General features: G+C 41.7%; 1 protein-coding gene across 1 annotated transcript in view; it reads right to left on the minus strand.

Annotated features, from left to right (window-relative positions):
• LOC126187962 (uncharacterized) overlaps positions 1 to 22,034 on the minus strand; it is a 45,745-nt gene that overhangs the window by 14,376 nt on the left and 9,335 nt on the right. Inside the window, exons 2-3 of the mRNA XM_049929344.1 lie at positions 19,593 to 19,618; positions 7,666 to 7,738 (exon numbers count right to left, since the gene is read on the minus strand). Coding sequence (XP_049785301.1) covers positions 7,666 to 7,738; positions 19,593 to 19,618 — 99 coding nt within the window. The remainder of the gene's footprint in view (positions 1 to 7,665; positions 7,739 to 19,592; positions 19,619 to 22,034) is intronic.

Consider the following 22,034-nt stretch of genomic DNA (forward strand, 5'->3'; position numbering starts at 1 on the left):
TCTCCCGTCTGGCACCTATAGTTCAGTTCTTGTTACTCCTAGCTCCATGAAGGACATAGTCACTCAGATATTCGACCTCAAATTTGGCTCTGAGGTTGTGAAGTCGCCCAGTGTCAAGATAGCATCGCCGTCCCCCCGTCCAACTGTGCAACAATCCGTCAAACTCTCGCGTAAAGGGGCGAAGCTACCCACTTCACAACTGGCAGGCAGGAAAGGACAGAAGGAGTACTCCCAAGAAGACTTCCTCCATCCCCCCCAGCCAAACAACACCCAAGTCTTCCTCTAACCAGAAGGGTTCGAGCTCTGCTAAAGACAAACGGTCTTCTCCTTGTCCAACTCGAAGATCCTGCTCGCCAGTGTCGCCACCTAGTCACTTAGCCCGTCCGGCCTCTGTCTCGCTGGTGTGCCCACCAACCGTTTCCCAGCGTTGGTCTCCACAGACCGACCGCACAAGCACGCCGATGCATCTGTGGACCCATGGAGCAGGATCCTCCTGCTTCTGTGCCCTGTAGTAGCGACTCTCCGCCGGCTGTCCCTCAGCGGCCACCGAATTGACACCCCTACATCTCTTTCTCCTCATGACTGTCCTCCAATGGAAAATTTGTAGCCTTCGGTCCCACAAAGAGGATTTACAGCTGCTTTTAGCATCGGAGCATCCCCTTGTACTCTGCCTTCAGGAAACGAAATTGCGCCCTCAAGACCGCTTTGAGCTTTTGCATTACTTACCAATTCATTTTGACCTTCCCCCTGAGGTCGGCATCCCATCTCATGGGGGCGTTATGCTGCTCATACGGAATGACCTTCATAGTCAACCCATCTCCCTGACTACCTGTCTTCAAGCTGTTGTCGTTCAGAGTTTCCTTCCTCACCTGACTTTCTCCCTCTGTACCATTTATGTACCTCTGTCTTTCGATGTCACCAGGGCAGACTTCCTTCAGCTTATTGGGCAGCAACCTCCCCTATTTTTGCTATTCTGTGACTTAAACATGCATCATCTCCTTTGGGGCTCTCCCAGGACCTGTCAGAGAGGCGCCCTCTTGGCTGACCTTCTTCTGCTTTAATACTGGAGCACCCACTTTCCTTTCTGACTCCTCGCACACCTATGCCCATTTGGACCTATCCTTTTGCACTGCCCAGCTTGCCCATCATCTTGAGTGGTCCGTTATTTTCTGACGCCTACTCAAGCGACCATTTCCTGTGTCTCTCCACCTGCTGACTCCTACCCCATTCACACGCATGCCCAAATGGAGGCCTTACTAAAGCTGACTGGCAGCTTTACTCCTCCCTGGCGACCTTCGCAGAACAAGATTTCCTCAGTTGTGATGACCAGATGGACTATCTCACCAGCCTTATCCTTACTGCTGCAGAACGTTCCATTCCTCGCACTTCGTGTCGCAGTCCCTTTGATGGACTGAGGCCATTAGCGGAATTCTGGTACAGCTGAGTATCTTCTACTGTCGCAAACGTCGTGTTAGTACTTCTGCGTTGTTGTTGTTGTGGTCTTCAGAACAGAGACTGGTTTGATGCAGCTCTACAGGCCGCTCTATGCTGTCCAAGCTTCTTCATCTCAGAGTAACAATTACAACCTACATCCTTCTATCACTTGCAAATGTATATGTGTGGAACAGGATTCTCATTTGTTTTGATAAAAATAAGTACCATAACACGTTTGATGCGGAATTAGTCATGAGAATTCCACTTTCATCCACAAAGACTAGAAATATTAAATGTATCTTCAAAAACAAGAACCAGCATCATTCATTTCACTAAAACTGAAATTTAAAAGTTTAGCTTCACATGTTATTTTGATTTTCAATTAATTTAACCGATTTAGGATTACTTTTGCTATTACTTTTTAAGTTATTTCAAAAACTTTTATTTTTCCAAATAAACCTGGAACTAAATGTTGCATTGCAACATAATACATAAAGAAACCAGGAGTTTACGATAGAAGTGGACATTAAAAATGGCTCCAGCCGTCGAAAACAGTAAGAAATGCTGGTCTAAGGGAAAGAAAATTGCAATTGTGTGTAACGGGTGAAAAGTAATTTGAGGTGAATCTCGTCTTACGCGTGAAATACGGTTTCGAGTTATGGTATAGCCTCGAATTTTCAATTTGTACTTCACATGTATTACATTGCAGATACCGGAAGACCTGGCACTCAAATCATCCCACTAAATTTTTATTTTCATTCGCAACAATCCATTCATTTAATTTCAATGCACTTAATTAATTTTATATGGTTTATTATGTCTAAGATTTAGGGTCGAATGTCTACGTAGAGAAATGAAGGCTTAATATGATCAGTACTAATTTTTCAAAAAATAACACATTTAATACTTCGCCCATTAAACATTACATCTCAGTTAACCCGACTTACGACACGGAGGAGGAGGGTGTGGGTACTTGTCTGTTCATACTGTTTTTTTTTATGTTTCATTGGTTTCTTCAAATCATTTTAGACGAGTGGCGAGTAATGTCCTCACCTCGCAATTTTCCAACTCTCACAATCTCGATGGCGTCTGGTCGTTAAATTTTTTCTTTTAATCTTTCTTCATCTGAACTGTAATTGCAATATTTTACTTTTTGTCTTTTAGTATTGGCTATGCTCTCTTAAGGGAGTGCTACCAACTTTCTTATCTTACACTCGTAATTCGCACTCCGGCAACAAAATTGACTAGTCCAAAACAACGACATTTATTTCATTACATAGCTGAAAAACATTTGTGAAATGCGCCAACGTGTACGTAAAACGTCACATCTCTACTCCGCAATCTCACGATTTCGGGAGAATTGTCAGTTTCGTAGTAGGCAACTTCATGATTCGCCACGACAAGAACGGTGCCGCTTCAGCGTTGCTACTGGCAGGTGCGCGTGGGTCATTCAAGAAGAGCTCAGTTATTGCGTGTTTCATGTATAAGGTAAGTTGAAAGTAATTTTAAATATAATTGTTTATTGCACGGTCTGTATTCATACATACCTATGCCTTACATTACAATGTTATTTAGACCGGCATGCACATGTGAAGGATCACACACTGTTTTGACGATTACAGCTGTTATAAATGTTACGAAATTTCATGCGCTGCAGTGTACAAGAAAAAAAATGGAAATTTTTGCTATAAAGACAGTTCATACTGAGCGCTTTTTCCCGGAGAAAAATATTTCTACGTTATAAGTCCATTTGTGATTCTATGCTTTCGTACATTGTATTCCTTTAATTGTGCCTAAATGATGTTCCTTGCCAAGTTGTATTAATTTTCATGAATTATAATTTGCCTTTTGTATTCTTCTATTAAAATAATTTAACCTTTTTTTCATTTCTTAGGTTGACTTAAATACTAATTTTGTCCGATGGACTTTCGAATGTCGTATTATATTACAACAAGCAAAAACAAATGTTATTTTGGTTGGAAAAGTAGCAGAACTATTATATGAAGGGTCATAAGGAAAATTAAAAAGTTAACAGAAGAGCAATAAAAGTGACACAGTTGAAAGAATTTATTAATAATTATATGATAACGCTTTACATTCAACGAGAACAGAACTAAAACATTTACTTGAAATTTAAAGTGAGCTTAAACTATTTCAATGTAAGTTTCATAGAATTCTTTAAGGCGATTTTTCCCAATTATTGCATTTTTGGGTTGGTGTCACGGCTCTTGCCGGTGCACTATATGTATTCGCTAGCGATAGACTAAACAGTAAGTCATTTGAAACTAGGCAACGGTCTTGCCGCAGTGACTACACCGGTTCCCGTGATATCACCGAAGTTAGGCGCTGTCGGGAGTGGTCGACACTTGGATGGGTGACCATCCATGCCGCCATGCGCTGTTGCCATTTTTCGTAGTGCACTCAGCCTCGTGATGCCAGCTGAGGAGCTACTCGACTGAATAGTAGCGGCTTCGGTCAAGAATACCATCTTACGACCGGGAGAGCGGTGTGCTGACCCCACGCCCCTCCTATCCGCATCCTCCACCGAGGATGACACGGCGGTCGGATGGTCCCGGTAGGCCACTCGTGGCCTGAAGACGGAGTGCTTTATTTGAAAGTACCTGGCAGATTAAAACCAGGTCCCGGACCGAAACTCGAAGTCTGGTTCTTTGCATTTCGTGTGCAAGTGCTCTACTGAGTATTTTTTTTTTTTCCTTTTTCCATGTTATACATGATTGTTCGTTGCGTTTGGTCTGGGAAGACGTCACTTGACACCGATTTAAGTTCATCGTTGATTACTTTATTTAGTTTGTTTTTATTACAGAGGGCAGCCAGTCCTCTGACCCGTCACGGTGAGCTGCCTTGCCGGTGACTGAGCTACCCAAGCACAACTCACGACTCTTCCTCACGGCTTTACTTCCTCCAGTACCTCGTCTTCTACCTTCCAGTCTTCACAGATGTTCATCTGCGCACACTCAGATGGAGAGTGAAAATTTTATTCTGGATACATCCCCCAGGCTGTGGCTAAGTCAAGTCTCCGCGATAGCCTTTCTTCCAAGAGTGCTGGTATTGCACATTTCGCGGGAGAGCTTCTGTGAGTTTGGAAGCTAGGAGACGAGGTACGCGCGGAAGTAAAGCTGCGAGGAGGTGTCGCAAATCGTGCTTGGGTTCTCCGTCGGTAGAGCACTTGCCCGTGAAAGGCAAAGTTGCCGCACTCGATCATCGCTCTGACACAAACTTTTAATCTGGGAAGAAGTGTTACACCAGTGAACACTTCGCTGCAGAATGGAAATTTCATTCAGCAGACAAGTCATTTGTAAGGAAGTATATGTACAGTAATTGTACACTGTGTTGTTGTTGTGGTCTTCAGTCCTGAGACTGGTTTGATGCAGCTCTCCATGCTACTCTATCCTGTGCAAGCTTCTTCATCTCCCAGTATCTACTGCAACCTAATTCCTTCTGAATCTGCTTAGTGTATTCATCTCTTGGTCTCCCTCTACGATTTTTACCCTCCACACTGCCCTCCAATGCTAAATTTGTGATCCCTTGATGCCTCAAAACATGTCCTACCAACCGACCCCTTCTTCTAGTCAAGTTGTGCCACAAACTTCTCTTCTCCCCAATCCTATTCAATACCTCCTCATTAGTTTCGTGATCTACCCACCCTATCTTCAGCATTCTTCTGTAGCACCACATTTCGAAAGCTTCTATTCTCTTCTTGTCCAAACTAGTTATCGTCCATGTTTCACTTCCATACATGGCTACACTCCATACAAATACTTTCAGAAACGACTTCCTGACACTTAAATCTATACTCGATGTTAACAAATTCCTCTTCTTGAGAAACACTTTCCTTGCCATTGCCAGTCTACATTTTATATCCTCTCTACTTCGACCATCATCGGTTATTTTACTCCCTAAATAGCAAAACTCCTTTACTACTTTAAGTGTCTCATTTCCTAATCTAATTCCCTCAGCATCACCCGACTTAATTTGACTACATTCCATTATCCTCGTTTTGCTTTTGTTGATGTTCATCTTATATCCTCCTTTCAAGACACTGTCCATTCCGTTCAACTGCTCTTCCAAGTCCTTTGCTGTCTCTGACAGAATTACAATGTCATCGGCGAACCTCAAAGTTTTTACTTCTTCTCCATAAATTTTAATACCTACTCCGAATTTTTCTTTTGTTTCCTTTACTGCTTGCTCAATATACAGATTGAATAACATCGGGGAGAGGCTACAACCCTGTCTTACTCCTTTCCCAACCACTGCTTCCCTTTCATGCCCCTCGACTCTTATAACTGCCATCTGGTTTCTGTACAAACTGTAAATAGCCTTTCGCTCCCCGTATTTTACCCCTGCCACCTTCAGAATTTGAAAGAGAGTATTCCAGTTAACATTGTCAAAAGCTTTCTCTAAGTCTACAAATGCTAGAAACGTAGGTTTGCCTTTTCTTAATCTTTCTTCTAAGATAAGTCGTAAGGTCAGTATTGCCTCACGTGTTCCAACATTTCTACGGAATCCAAACTGATCTTTCCCGAGGTCGGCTTCTACCAGTTTTTCCATTCGTCTGTAAGGAATTCGCGTTAGTATTTTGCAGCTGTGACTTATTAAACTGATAGTTCGGTAATTTTCACATCTGTCAACACCTGCTTTCTTTGGGATTGGAATTATTATATTCTTCTTGAAGTCTGAGGGTATTTCGCCTGTCTCATACATCGTGCTCACCAGATGGTAGAGTTTTGTCATGACTGGCTCTCCCGAGGCCATCAGTAGTTCAAATGGAATGTTGTCTACTCCCGGGGCCTTGTTTCGACTCAGGTCTTTCAGTGCTCTGTCAAACTCTTCACGCAATATCTTATCTCCCATTTCGTCTTCATCTACATCCTCTTCCATTTCCATAATATTGTCCTCAAGTACATCGCCCTTGTATAAAGCCTCTATATACTCCTTCCACCTTTCTGCCTTCCCTTCTTTGCTTAGAACTGGGTTGCCATCTGAGCTCTTGATATTCGTACAAGTGGTTCTCTTCTCTCCAAAGGTCTCTTTAATTTTCCTGTAGGCAGTATCTATCTTACCCCTAGTGAGACAAGCCTCTACATCCTTACATTTGTCCTCTAGCCATCCCTGCTTAGCCATTTTGCACTTCCTGTCGATATCATTTTTGAGACGTTTGTATTCCTTTTTGCCTGCTTCATTTACTGCATTTTTATATTTTCTCCTTTCATCAATTAAATTCAATATTTCTTCTGTTACCCAAGGATTTCTATCAGCCCTCGTCTTTTTACCTACTTGATCCTCTGCTGCCTCGACTACTTCATCCCTCAGAGCTACCCATTCTTCTTCTACTGTATTTCTTTCCCCCATTCCTGTCAATTGTTCCCTTATGCTCTCCCTGAAACTCTGTACAACCTCTGGTTCTTTCAGTTTATCCAGGTCCCATCTCCTTAAATTTCCACCTTTTTGCAGTTTCTTCAGTTTCAATCTGCAGTTCATAACTAATAGATTGTTATCAGAATCCACATCTGCCCCAGGAAATGTCTTACAATTTAAAACCTGGTTCCTAAATCTCTGTCTTACCATTATATAATCTATCTGATACCTTTTAGTATCTCCAGGATTCTTCCAGGTATACAACCTTATTTTATGATTCTTGAACCAAGTGTTGTACACTGTATCGTGCAATAAAAATTAAACTGCATATCTTAATCGAAACTCTTGATGTATCTGTTTCTTCTACACTAATCAACAATATTATTTCCTGCTTTTTCAGCTTAACTCGTTGACTGCCACAAAGCCGCCGGCAGCCACACAATTACGCCTCTGGCCTGATGCTGTGGTGTGGCCTGCTATGGCTTTCACTATGCGTGCAGAAGCCAACGTGTTAATCAAATCTTAAACGCCGTATAATGGTGCTCAGCATTTTCATGGTATCCAAACTAATAAATATATTATTTCAGTTACTTGTGCTGTTTTTTTGTCACGTTAAGGAAATTCTCTTTCAGAACTTAGTTATTACTGTTAGTTCAGAGTAAATACTTTCCTTAACAAATATGATCGAAAACATGAATTCCAAAAGAAGATACTTTTTATCGAGCGTGTGTTACGTAGAAATATCGCCGACTTTGATACAAATATTGTTAACATTGCTATGACAATACCAAATACATGCTTAAATCGGCCCTTCTATCTTATTTGCAAGTACAGACGCTTGCAGAGCATTGTTACCTGTTGAGTTGTCGGAGAGATCCGGTATCAGCGCCATGGTGACTGAATGACAGTGACCTTTGCACACCTGGACCTGCACAAAGAAATCATTTGTGAAGTAGGCATAAAAGCAAAATACAGACATGCTCGGGTTAAGCAGTCTGTGGTTTATGCGATTCCACTATCATATGGACTTCATGCATTTGCTGCAAGTCGCTGGCAGTATTTTTGTTTTGACCACGATTCCCGCAGAGCGAACAATTAGAAAAACTTCGAACATTTTCATTGATTCATAGGGACTTTTCATGGATTGTGCTCCTATATCTATTGCTTGACCGGTTATTCGCGGCCTGCTGCCGCCCGTTTGGATTCATGGCAAGTGTTTTTAATTTTTGACTAGGTGTTCTAACCCATTATTAGTTTTTTGAGAGGATATTTCTTGATGGTTCTTATGGGTTTTTAAAAAAAACTTTTAGACACGCTCATGGAACCATGTCCCATACTTTCCGCCTACCCGACGATCTGCTGCGTCATTTATTCATAAACAACGAATGTTCGGTCTCGCCCATGTTGCAACTTTAACTTCATAATTCACTATGCAACTAATTTGCTCTATTTATCGCTATTGATTGTAACTACAATTCGATCACAATTGTAGCAAACGCCTTTTGTAATTTAATAGATTTAAAATGTTTATGAGAACAGCCAAGTGATTATTATTCTAAATATTACAACAAGACAATTATAATACTTATCTCTGATACATGTGTCGCAAGCAAACGGCGACATGTCAAATAACCAGTCTTCTTCAGAATAGGCGAACACACTTCTGTGCTACTTAGAGAATGCTAATGAAGGGCTCTGACTTTACACCACAACACTTTTAGTGGTGAATTTTAAGATTTTTCACAAATTTTCAACAAATATAAATAAAGCACCGTACGGTATTCTGCGGAGGGTGTATCGTGCGCCACCATTTCCAATCCAATCTTCAACTGTTGCGGGTATTTGCCAATTTTCTCTGCATAACAGCCGCCTTCGAGGTCGAGATACTCCTACTGTTTGAGTTGCGGTAAATCTATACACGGTTTTACCCAACAACTAGAGAGTTGAACTAACAGGAAGTTGGTTCGCGTACCGGTTCAACGGAGGGCAGCACAGTTCATGATTTTCGAGATATTTTAGTAAGTTCTCCAGAATTTGGCTATTTTCATAGAGACTCTAGAGCCAGAAACACCCCCATGCCTACATGTGCTTGTTAAACATTTATGGAGGTAGATGCACACAAAATAATTTGAAATAATTATAAGTTGGAAATTATGGAGCACGAATAAAAATGGTGCTAAAAAAAGAATATTTGAAGATTTAACCTGCTTCTAATTACTTTATCACGTAATGAGGAAAGACTACTGCAATCATCATGTGGGACCTTAAAAAAATCTTGTTTATCTTCCAGGCGGTCAAGAATTATTACCTAGGATTTTTAAATCGAATGTTGTTCCATTGGAACATACATGGTAATGCTCTGTAATGTTAAAAAAAATTAAACGTCAAGACAAGTTTTCAAATAAAATACCTTGAAATAATGCCTGCGTCATTAAATTGAACCGAAACGTGACACTTTCTGAAAATTAAGGTATATGTAGTTAAATGCAATGATTGTTATCAAAATTTTGTAGGTAAGCTAGGACGTTCATTTGAATCACCATCAAAAGAGCATACTTATTCCCAAAACCAAATGGCAATTGGTGCACACGTTGATGGGAATAAACGTTCTACAAAAGACATGAAACAGAACACCGGAGCACTCGATGACGTAGCACAAATGGAAAACGTTTTTCCAAATTAGGTACTGAATGATCATTGTAGGTTAAACAGAATTACTATTGTAATATTTTCAAGAAGCTGCCTTCGTAATGTAACATCTAACCTTTATTAGTTGGTATAAGTAAAAGTTAAATCGATTATTGGGAATATTGTCTTATATGGATTGTTACAAACCAGAAGACCTCTCCATCTTAGCCAGTTTACAGTCGACTGTGACACAAATGCAACTGAGCACAACAGGGAATTAGAGAGCGCTTGGAAAAAACTGCCCCCTAGGGGCAGCAGTGAACCCATAGCTGAAACCCACAAAGTCCGCAGCCTATTTCTTGCGGTATTTCTCTTATCATAGTTCAACAAATGGAAAGTGAAAGGTGGAAGGATTACACAGAAGTGCTATAAAAGAGACATGGACTTGAAGACAGTGTTTTAGACAAAGAGGTCGAAGTAGATGTAAAAGAGGTGGTAGGAGATGTGGTACTGCAAGAAGAACTGGACAGAGTACTGAAACGCCCAAGTTGATACAAGACGCCTGAAGAACACATTCTCACAGAATTCTTGTGATCCTTGCGACAGTATTCCACCTGGAGCGCAAGATACATGAAATACGGAAAATACCCTTAGTCTTCATGAAGAATATAATAATCTAATTCCAAAGAATGTGGGTGCTGACATGTAATTATTACAGAACTACCAGATTAATGAGTCGTTGTATTAAAGTATTGAAACGAATTTTGTACACCCGAAGCCGGGATTCTGGAGAAACACAGGAGGCAATACTGAGACTATCATTTATCATAGAAGATAGCTGCGTTAATAGTATTTCTAGCTTTGGAGAGAACTTTTGACAATGTTGACTGAACTATGTTCTTTGAAATTATGAAGATAGCAGGGATGAAACACAAGGAGCGAAAGGTTACTGCCAACATGTACAGAAACTAGATTGTAGGTAGAGTCGAAGGACCTGAGGGAAGCAGTAGTTGGGACGTGTGCGAGACATAGTTATAGCCTATTGACCGATGTTATTTAATCAGTACATTGAGCAAACTGTGAAGGGAACCGAGGAAAAATTTGTAAAGGGAATTAAAGTTCAAGGAGAAGAAATAAAAACTTCGAGTTTGCGGATGATATTGTAATTTGCTCAGAGTCAGCAAAGGACTTGGAAGATCAGCCGAATGGCATGTTTAGTGTCGTGAAAAAAAACAGGAGTAAGACGAACTACAGTAAAAGTAAAAGGAAGGTAACGTAATGTGCCACTGGTAGTTCAGGGTCTGGTCTGGTACTGTTCTCAGCAGTCTGTGGACACAGGAAAATGGTATTCCTAAGGGCTCTGTGTTAAGTGTCCTTTTTCTAATCACTGTTAAAGGAGTTATGCCATCTGCTTTGTATGATGATGATTTCTGTATTTGGGCTAGCTCCCACTCAGTGGCCTCTGCAGAACGACAGTTCCAGTGTGCCATCTGGCGCTTCCATGTGGACACTCTCGCACAGTTTTTAGTTCTCTCACAGTAAGACGAGGGTCGTGCATTTCTGCTACCATACTACACCTGACTGCGGTCCCCCAGCCCCGTTTCTTGGGTCTTCGTTTTGACAACAAGCTTACCTGGTTGCCTCATAACCGTCATTTGAAGGTTGACTGTTTGTGTAAACTCAGTGTTCTTCACTTCCTTCCCCACACCTCTTCGGACACGGATGGTTTGGCCCTTGTCTGCCTTTACTGGGCATAAGTTCTTTCCCATGTGGGCTATGGTTGTCAATTTTATGGATCAGTTCCCCTTCCACGCTGCTCCTCTTGGACGCAGTTCAGCATTATGGAATTTGTTTAGTCACCAGTGCTTTTGGCAATAGCCCTATCGATAGTCTTTTGGCTGACACAGGGATCCCACCCCTTTCGATTCAGTGGTCCCAGTTCCTGGTTTCCTATGGCATCACCATATGCTCTTCCCTAGCTCACTGTAATGATGCAAGTATCACTAGACAGAGAAATCAGCAATATTAAATCATAGTGATATTTTTGAACATTTCTGTTTAAATAATGACTTGTGTATTGTTAAATGTATTTTGTAAAACTGCTTTTATCGTTGTAATTGTCATGGATTTAGGTAACTACAAATATACAGGGACATCAGTTTTAAGACATAATCAGTAGGGACGTACCCGTGGAAGGATTCTCTAAGTAAAAATGGAATGTGGAAGACAGTCTCAGGTGACGTGTGAAATGGCAGACACATGTATTTAGTTGTGGTGGACAAAATTGAGCATAACTCTCTTGTAAGCCTTCTATGGACCACATAAAGTAGCTACCATTAATTCTGCAGTGTTTTGAGCTGCTTTTATCCAAGAAAGAAGAGGTGATCGTATATTTTTGTGGGTCAGTATGAAGATGTTGTATGCTGGCATATGACATGCATTACGTTGCAGCAAGGTCTATTGTGCTGGCCAAGTACGACAGCAAAAAGTGCTACGACATCTAAGCCACAGTTGAAAGTTGCAAATTCATCGTACTGTAGCATTTCTCGTTAGAGTCTATAGGCAGTTCTCATCACCTGTGAAAAGACTAAAGTATATTTTTTATTGGTATAGTTTTTTTTACTGTATCAGTATAGAATAATTTTCATTCTAGGACACCACATTGTAAAAGTCGTGACCTCATCTCTCTGATATGTGAGCTGGTGATATAATATGTTCTAAATTTCTGTAAATGGCATCATTGAGTAAAACATCGTAGCGTTACCAAATAATTTTACAAGATTGTTGTTATTAATATTACTACAAATTGGAAGCAGTGTTAAAGAAGAAGACACCAAAAGGTACTGTGTAATTTTTCATACCTATAACAGAAAATTACTGTGTTGGATTTCAGTCTACATGATTGAAAGTAAGTTTCGGTTCGTTAAAGTGCAGGATGCAGTTTTTCTATGTTTAATGAAAGGGTAATCATATCATTGTAGGCTTGTTCCGACATAAAGTGTGACGTTTTAATAATAATACAAAGCACACTTCTATACAGAATGATACGATATTGTAAACTAATACGAAAGTAATGATTATTAGGTACATTATTAACAAAAGTACCACCACAGTAGCTAAACTACTTCATTGTTTAGCAGGTTGTGTTCACTGATTATTTCACAGTATATTTGTTTATAAGAGTATCATGTTTACAATAGAGACGTTTTGTGCAGATGAAAGTATTCACTATCCCACTAATTAACTCAGTAATATATGGTGTTCATGTTTATCATTTGCAGTGTAAAATCGCCATCTCAAAGTTTTGCCCGTTAATATTTGTGCTCTGCTCAAAAAATGGTTCAAATGGCTCTGAGCACTATGGGACTTAACAACTATGGTCATCAGTCCCCTAGAACTTAGAACTACTTAAACCTAACTAACCTAAGGACATCACACAACACCCAGCCATCACGAGGCAGAGAAAATCCCTGACCCCGCCGGGAATCGAACCCGGGAACCCGGGCGCGGGAAGCGAGAACGCTACCGCACGACCACGAGCTGCGGGCTGTGCTCTGCTCTTCAGTGTTTTTAGTAACGTTACTTTGTCGGTTCCTGTAATCAAAATTGCAATTGTATGGCAAGATACAAGCTCTGCATTCTAGAGAACAATCAATAAACTGGATGCTAATTATTTCTAGACGCAATTGTCCACCCACAAATAGACTGGGGTCCAAAATTAAAGCAATAAACCGCTATTTGCCAGTCTTATGTCCGGTTCACGGTACAATCATAGAAAGTGTCAATAGATGTCCGTACAGTCGTGTTCTGCACGAAAGGCGGCATTCCAGTCAACGGTCAGGCACGCCAACAATGACGTTGGAGCACCTATCAAACGAGATAGTGTGTTCCCACTTGTCCCACAACCACAATTGCTGTGTGTACAGTTATAGACGGGGCGACATGGTACAAAGACGACACTCACCAGAATCTCTGCGATGGAGTGCCATAAGAAGTATCGAAGCAGGACAGTTGCAGACTATGTAGCCTGATGGCTTAATGCGAATATTTCTGTTGTTTCTCAGATGTGGCGACAAATTATAGAGACTGAAGCAGTGTCCTGAAGACTAGATCAGGGCCGACCATGTGTGATATTAGGAAAAGAGGACTGTGATTTGGTTGTAAGGGCATGACTGTACCGCTGTAGTACTGCACAGCAACTGACATCTGACCTTGCAGCATCCACCGAACGTATTGTATCGAGGGAAACGGTGTACAGAAGGCTTTGGCAGAATGACCTTTATTGTGAACATCTAGAGTAGAGTTGTCAACATACCACCTGGACACTCAAACAGTGGGCCAATGTTCTTTTCACGGATGAGTCCATATTTCGTCTGGAGAGTGATTCGCGAAGCATTCGCATTTGGAGGGAATGAGTAACATTTTGAGACCCAAGCACTGTGGAAAGAGACCGATATCGAGAAGGATCCCTAATGGTGGGCAGGGTTACGTGGACCCCTCAGACATCTCTTCATGAAGTTGTATGGGTGAATCGGCAAGGTTTAACTGCTGTCAGGTATCGTGACGAGATCTTGGGCCCTCGTGTGCGGATGATGCGAGGTTGTGTGGACCCTGACTGCGTACTGATGGACGATAATGCTCAACCGCATAGAGAACGAGTGGTTGATGTTTTCTTGGAAACCTAAAACGTTGCACACGTGGCGTGACCTGCTCTCTCTTCCGATTTGAATCCCATAGACCATATATGGGATGTACTAGGGAGGCAGATTGCATCACGTCAGCGTCCACCATCCTCTCTCCAAGGCTTGCAGGCAGCTCTACAGGAAGAATGGGCGTTATTACCTCAACATGAGTTTGATGACATCATTCACAGCATGCGCCGTCGTTGTCTGGCCTGTATTGGTGCCAGAGGTGGTCACACCTCATACTGAGCACATTAACCAGTTATCGGAATGTGTGTGCAAATACGTTAAGTTAGAAAAAACGAAGCACGTTTTTGTCTACCGTTAAGCATGTAGCAGTTATTTACATTCTGTATTCTTTACATTTTTCAACTTTACTATCACCTGTTCATACTGTTTCATGGCAAAACAAACGCAACCTTGCAAAATTTCCGTTTGTTGTTTTAATTTTGGACACCAGTGTATTTATGAGTCCGATCGGTGCTCACGGTCAATTATAGGCAAATACGTATCCATATTAGGATAAATTAGGGGCATCACATCACCCCCGCTCCCTTCTGTTCTATTCTTTTCGCCGCTTCGGGCCATTCCACGCACACTGCTCGCCCTCAGATGGGTTTACCGGATGGGCTTCGCCTCGTTTCTCTCTGCTGCGACTCCCATCTCTCCTCCTTGTCCTCGTCACCACGTTCTCTCCCGATCATCCCCCCCTTGATTAGTTCCTCGGCCACTGATTTGGATGGATCTACATCTACATCTATACTCCGCCAGCCACCTTACGGTGTGTGGCGGAGGGTACTTATTGTACCACTATCTGATCCCCCCTTCCCTGTTCCATTCACGAATTGTGCGTGGGAAGAACGACTGCTTGTAAGTCTCCGTATTTGCTCTAATTTCTCGGATCTTTTCGTTGTGATCATTACGCGAGATATATGTGGGCGGTAGTAATATGTTGCCCATCTCTTCCCGGAATGTGCTCTCTCGTAATTTCGATAATAAACCTCTCCGTATTGCGTAACGCCTTTCTTGAAGTGTCCGCCACTGGAGCTTGTTCAGCATCTCCGTAACGCTCTCGCGCTGACTAAATGTCCCCATGACGAATCGCGCTGCTTTTCGCTGGATCATGTCTATCTCTTCTATTAATCCAACCTGGTAAGGGTCCCATACTGATGAGCAATACTCAAGAATCGGACGAACAAGCGTTTTGTAAGCTACTTCTTTCGTCGATGAGTCACATTTTCTTAGAATTCTTCCTATGAATCTCAACCTGGCGCCTGCTTTTCCCACTCTTTGTTTTATGTGATCATTCCACTTCAGATCGCTCCGGATAGTAACTCCTAAGTATTTTACGGTCGTTACCGCTTCCAATGATTTACCACCTATGGCATAATCGTACTGGAATGGATTTCTGCCCCTATGTATACGCATTATATTACATTTATCTACGTTTAGGGAAAGCTGCCAGCTGTCGCACCATGCATTAATCCTCTGCAGGTCTTCCTGGAGTACGTACGAGTCTTCTGATGTTGCTACTTTCTTGTAGACAACCGTGTCATCTGCAAATAGCCTCACGGAGCTACCGATGTTGTCAACTAAGTCATTTATGTATATTGTAAACAATAAAGGTCCTATCACGCTTCCTTGCGGTACTCCCGAAATTACCTCTACATCTGCAGATTTTGAACTGTTAAGAATGACATGTTGTGTTCTTTCTTCTAGGAAATCCTGAATCCAATCACAAACCTGGTCCGATATTCCGTAAGCTCGTATTTTTTTCACTAAACGTAAGTGCGGAACCGTATCAAATGCCTTCCTGAAGTCCAGGAATACGGCATCAATCTGCTCGCCAGTGTCTACGGCACTGTGAATTTCTTGGGCAAATAGGGCGAGCTGAGTTTCACATGATCTCTGTTTGCGGAATCCATGTTGGTTATGATGAAGGAGATTTGTATTATCTAAGAACGTCATAATACGAGAACACAAAACATGTTCCATTATTCTACAACAGATTGACGTAAGCGAAATAGGCCTATAATTATTCGCATCTGATTTATGACCCTTCTTAAAAATGGGAACGACCTGCGCTTTCTTCCAGTCGCTAGGTACTTTACATTCTTCCAGCGATCTACGATAAATTGCTGATAGAAAGGGGGCAAGTTCTTTAGCATAATCGCTGTAGAATCTTAAGGGTATCTCGTCTGGTCCGGATGCTTTTCCGCTACTAAGTGATAGCAGTTGTTTTTCAATTCCGATATCGTTTATTTCAATATTTTCCATTTTGGCGTCCGTGCGACGGCTGAAGTCAGGGACCGTGTTACGATTTTCCGCAGTGAAACAGTTTCGGAACACTGAATTCAGTATTTCTGCCTTTCTTCGGTCGTCCTCTGTTTCGGTGCCATCGTGGTCAACGAGTGACTGAATAGGGGATTTAGATCCGCTTACCGATTTTACATATGACCAAAACTTTTTAGGGTTCTTGTTTAGATTGTTTGCCAATGTTTTATGTTCGAATTCGTTGAATGCTTCTCTCATTGCTCTCTTTACGCTCTTTTTCGCTTCGTTCAGCTTTTCCTTATCAGCTATGATTCGACTACTCTTAAACCTATGATGAAGCTTTCTTTGTTTCCGTAGTACCTTTCGTACATGATTGTTATACCACGGTGGATCTTTCCCCTCGCTTTGGACCTTAGTCGGTACGAACTTATCTAAGGCGTACTGGACGATGTTTCTGAATTTTTTCCATTTTTGTTCCACATCCTCTTCCTCAGAAATGAACGTTTGATGGTGGTCACTCAGATATTCTGCGATTTGTGCCCTATCACTCTTGTTAAGCAAATATATTTTCCTTCCTTTCTTGGCATTTCTTATTACACTTGTAGTCATTGATGCAACCACTGACTTATGATCACTGATACCCTCTTCTACATTCACGGAGTCGAAAAGTTCCGGTCTATTTGTTGCTATGAGGTCTAAAACGTTAGCTTCACGAGTTGGTTCTCTAACTATCTGCTCGAAGTAATTCTCGGACAAGGCAGTCAGGATAATGTCACAAGAGTCTCTGTCCCTGGCTCCAGTTCTGATTGTGTGACTATCCCATTCTATACCTGGTAGATTGAAGTCTCCCCCTATTACAATAGTATGATCACGAAACTTCTTCACGACGTTCTGCAGGTTCTCTCTGAGGCGCTCAACTACTACGGTTGCTGATGCAGGTGGTCTATAGAAGCATCCGACTATCATATCTGACCCACCTTTGATACTTAGCTTAACCCAGATTATTTCACATTCGCATTCGCTAATAACTTCACTGGATATTATTGAATTCTTTACTGCTATAAATACTCCTCCACCATTGGCGTTTATCCTATCCTTGCGGTATATATTCCATTCTGTGTCTAGGATTTCGTTACTGTTCACTTCCGGTTTTAACCAACTTTCCGTTCCTAATACTATATGCGCACTATTTCCTTCAATAAGAGATACTAATTCAGGAACCTTGCCCTGGATACTCCTGCAGTTTACCAATATCTCTTCTGAAATCATCCACCATTCACATGGTGTTCCATTGTTTGTTCCAAACGCTCTTACGGGAGTTTCAGCAGGCCATTGTTGTTTACACCGATTGCTCTAAACCCACTGATCGTAAGAGATATGTTTTCACGTCTTCTGTTGCCACGGAACACCATCTCTTGCATGCCACGGATGGGTCGTTTACAGTGGAATTGATGGCCCAATATCGAGCCCTCTGTTCCGTTAAACGGTCCTCCCTCATCTGAGCTTTGTTATGTATGGACTCAATGAGTGGCTTTCGGGCTATCGCTTGGTGTTTTTCTCACCTCCTCTTGTTCTCTGCCACTCTCTACGTTCTCGTTGATCTTGGCTACATTGGTTGCTGGTGCATATCAACCGTTTTCCGAGAGGACACAGAAAAAGGATCTACATGTAATGGACTTTGCAGATGGCCACATTTCAAAAGTCCGTTAAACATAAAGATGCACGTCTTCAATGGGCCAAACAATTGGACAGTCATTGAATGGAGACACTTAATATGATCCGATGAGTCACGGTTTGCCTCTTTCCAAATGAGCGTTTAACCAGCAATGTGTGGCGGATGCAGTTCAGGCTGGAGGAGACTCGTGATGTTCTGGACGTGTTTTTCGGACCTTGATTTGTGACGGCTGATTCAGATTACCGTCAACATGAGCAACAGAAGTTTTTTCGGTGACCAAGTGTTCTCCTTCCATTTACATCTTCATGACAAGTAAGCTGAGGGTACTTCTTCTTCCAGAATGACAACAACTGCACAGGACTACAAGCTTACTAACTTAATTTCGCGAAACTCAGGTGCCATGTTTCACCTTAATTGTGCTGCTAAATGACCCGATCTTAACATCTCAACATCTCCTTCATTTGGTAGCTCCATGAGTGGCTTCATCTGGATTGGACGTACCTGGAAGAACGTGTGGACTCTCAACCGAGGACATTGTCAAAGCTAGGTTTTCGGGAAACTTTGGTCTACTACAAACATTACCCGTTTCTCGGAAACCGTCTCTAAAACTGCGACATGATGCTCCGGCTCCTCGAATTGTCGTCTGCGTTTAGTCTAATGCAGCATGACAGAAGATATCCTACCGTTCAAAATAGGATCTAGATGCCATCTTTGCGACAAAACATTGTAAATTTCGCCAAAAGATAACACTGCACTCACAACGAAAGGGCAAATACTACTGAGACAATATACAGTTTACTGCAGTTAGTTGACGTTACCATTGAATCATTTGGCAATTTGTAGCAGTGAGTAATCCTTTCAAATATAGATAGTAAAATTTCGCTTTTCAAGGTGATCTTGAAAACAAGTGTACTCTTTCTGTTTTCCGACAATGCTCATACTTTGGACATTATATGTCATGTACCATTAACAAATGAAAAATGGTGGTAACACATCATAATGTAAGAAAGAACAGAAGTGTTGGACAAGTCAAAATAAATAATAAAGATGAAGTGTGGTTAGGGCGTCCGCCTGGTAGACCGTTCACCTGGTGCAAATCTTTCGATCTGACGCCACTACGGCGACTTGCGTGTCGGTGGGGATGAAATGATGATGAGAAGGACAACACAACACCAAGTCCCTGAACGGAGAAAATGTCCGACCCAACGGGGAATCGAACCCGGGCCGTTACGTATGACATTCCGGCGCGCTAGCCACTCAGCTACCAGGGACGGACGAAAAGCAAATAATGTACCAATATCTATGTAATGATAGAGAGATGTGCGCAAATAGCTTTACTTTTTTCGGGGTTGAGGAACGATCACGTAAATATCTCACCATTCTGTAAGGAGAGCAAAGTTTTCTGTGGTGGCTACTGTAGAAACTCCACGCTCACACGTACACCAGTGCGCGCGCGAGGGCGTCCACACACACACACACACACACACACACACACACACACTGGAAATATGTGCGGCACCTACCTCGTCATCTGAAGCGTTGGTGACACCTGAAAGAAACGAATGATCGATTTATTAGTTTCTATCCAATGAATATCATTAAATGGTTCAAATGGTTCTGAGCACTATGGGACTTAACATCTGAGGTCAGAAGTCCCCTAGACTTAGAACTACTTTAACCTAACTAACCTATGGACAGCACACACATCCATGCCCGAGGCAGGATTCGAACCTGCGACCGTAGCAGCAGCGCGGTTCCGGAGTGAAGTGCCTAGAACCGCTCGGCCACAACGGCCGGCATCATTAAATGGAGAGGGTGAAAAAAATCAGATGTCTCTGTGGGCTACAGCTATGTAATGTAACTCTTTTGGCAACAGACCACTTCGTCTTACTACTGACGTGTCAGAATCTACCGTGGTACTTTGGATATCTTTGTGAACAGACGAAAACCACGTACCAAATTACGAAAAGTGGAGGATGTAGGCCATTCATCTTACTGATTTATTGTACTCACCTGTTTTACAGATTTCTGAAACAAATATGCAAAGTCTCATATTATTACATCGAGTTCATGAATCTAGGCACGATCCACATTCCACATACTGTGAGATAACTGAAATGTTTTACGTTTACACAGGAATAATTAAGAAAACGATTTCTTCACAAGCCTTCTCTAAGAAAAGGTCAAAATAAATCCAGTTTCTTGTGTCTTGGTGCGGTTTGTCATTGATCACTGACCTGATCAAAATCTCTACTCAATTACCATTCACCATCCCGTCATAGCATGGGACCATGTCTCATATGATCTTGATGAAAATCGGTGCACTAATAACATTTGTCTGAAAGAACATACTATGTTTATGAATATCAGCAGTAGCTCCCACCATATCGGCGGAAACCATTAAAATTGGCTGTAAATTAGTTATTTCCTTAATGTCATCGAAAAAAGTTTGACCTTAAAATCAATAGCAACAATAAACAAAATTATGATAGTAATCAAATTAAAAATTACAGGAACAACCATTTAAATTGAAATAAATAACAGAAAATTTTATTGCATTTGATAACAGATGCGCTACGAAAGTAAGGAAAAGAATTGCAAACAGCTAAGCGAGTTTTCAAAGAGCGAAGAAAACTACCGAAGAACAAGTCTTTTAATATAGAAAAAGAACAACAATTTGTCAAGACGTTCATCTGGCGTATGCTCCTAACTGGCTGTGAAAGCTGAATATTGTTGAACACAGACTGAGAGATCCGCTACAGTTAGATTCGAATTGGGTCTATAAAAGTTTAATAACAGATGTTTCTATTATTTCAGGAAATAAAAAATTTTGCATCTGCAGAAGATCTTATTGTTGATGATGAATATCAACAGTTGTGTATGTCCCATCAAGAAGAAGACTGAAAGCACTTATAATCGCCGGAAATATTGCTTTGGGGAAGGGTACTGAGGACCATCTGGACAGAAGAAACAGTACTGTCTACTTTATTCAAACCAAGTATAGCCCGGTATGACTTCACTGAGATACGAACATGAATATATCGACAAATAGAAGCTCATTCCATCACAGTTCCTTATTATACAACAATTATCCCTCTCCACGCATGCGCCACAATGATTATCATTATTACTATCTTTCAATTTCTTAGGAACACAACACAGTGTGTTCGTTGAAAGGTTAGGAAAAACGATGACGTGCTTCAAACGTAATATGGGCAATATGGGCAGCTTTACGATATTATCATCATAGCTGGTTATGCTGACGCTGTTGCTCGATGACTGGGGGCACTGCGATTGTATTCCGCAGACAAAAAAGCTTTGAAATGTGATTTCTCTTAAACGCCTGACAGGGGTGTTGCATTATACCAGCATTTGTCATATCTAAGTACGCGCTATAGCTCGTGTGAAAGTTGAGAAAAATCGGTAACCCATACACTTATCTTAACCATCATTTTCGAACTTGCCTTTTTTATCTCAAATTGATACATTTATTGTTGATATCACCGATCTGTTGCCCTTACCCGTAGGAACAGTTTCGAAAAGCATGGTCAATGTCTAACGTATCCTGAGTGTGACCTTGGGGCGATGTCACCCGCCTGCTTCCGTACAGTGTTTATTTGCTTGCTCGCACACGAAAATATATGTACCTATTCTGAAACTGGGTATAAAGCTATCCCACTAGGGTTGTTCGACTATAGCCTCCGATTGTAAACAGTCTGCGCCGTCCGCAGTGGTCGAGCGGTTCTAGGTGCTTCAGTCCGGAAGCGCGCGGCTGCTACGGTCGCAGGTTTGAATCCTGCCTCGGGCGTGTTAGGTTTAAGTAGTTCTACATCTAAGGGACCGATGACCTCAGATGTTAAGTCCCATAGTGCTTAAAGCCATTTGAACCATCTGAACATAGTCTGCAGTCTTATAAATCTTTACGAAAGGACTGACCAGGCCGTGTACGTATGTCCTTATTTGGA

Source organism: Schistocerca cancellata, chromosome 5 (assembly GCF_023864275.1).
Source record: "Schistocerca cancellata isolate TAMUIC-IGC-003103 chromosome 5, iqSchCanc2.1, whole genome shotgun sequence".
Lineage (NCBI taxonomy): Eukaryota > Metazoa > Arthropoda > Insecta > Orthoptera > Acrididae > Schistocerca > Schistocerca cancellata.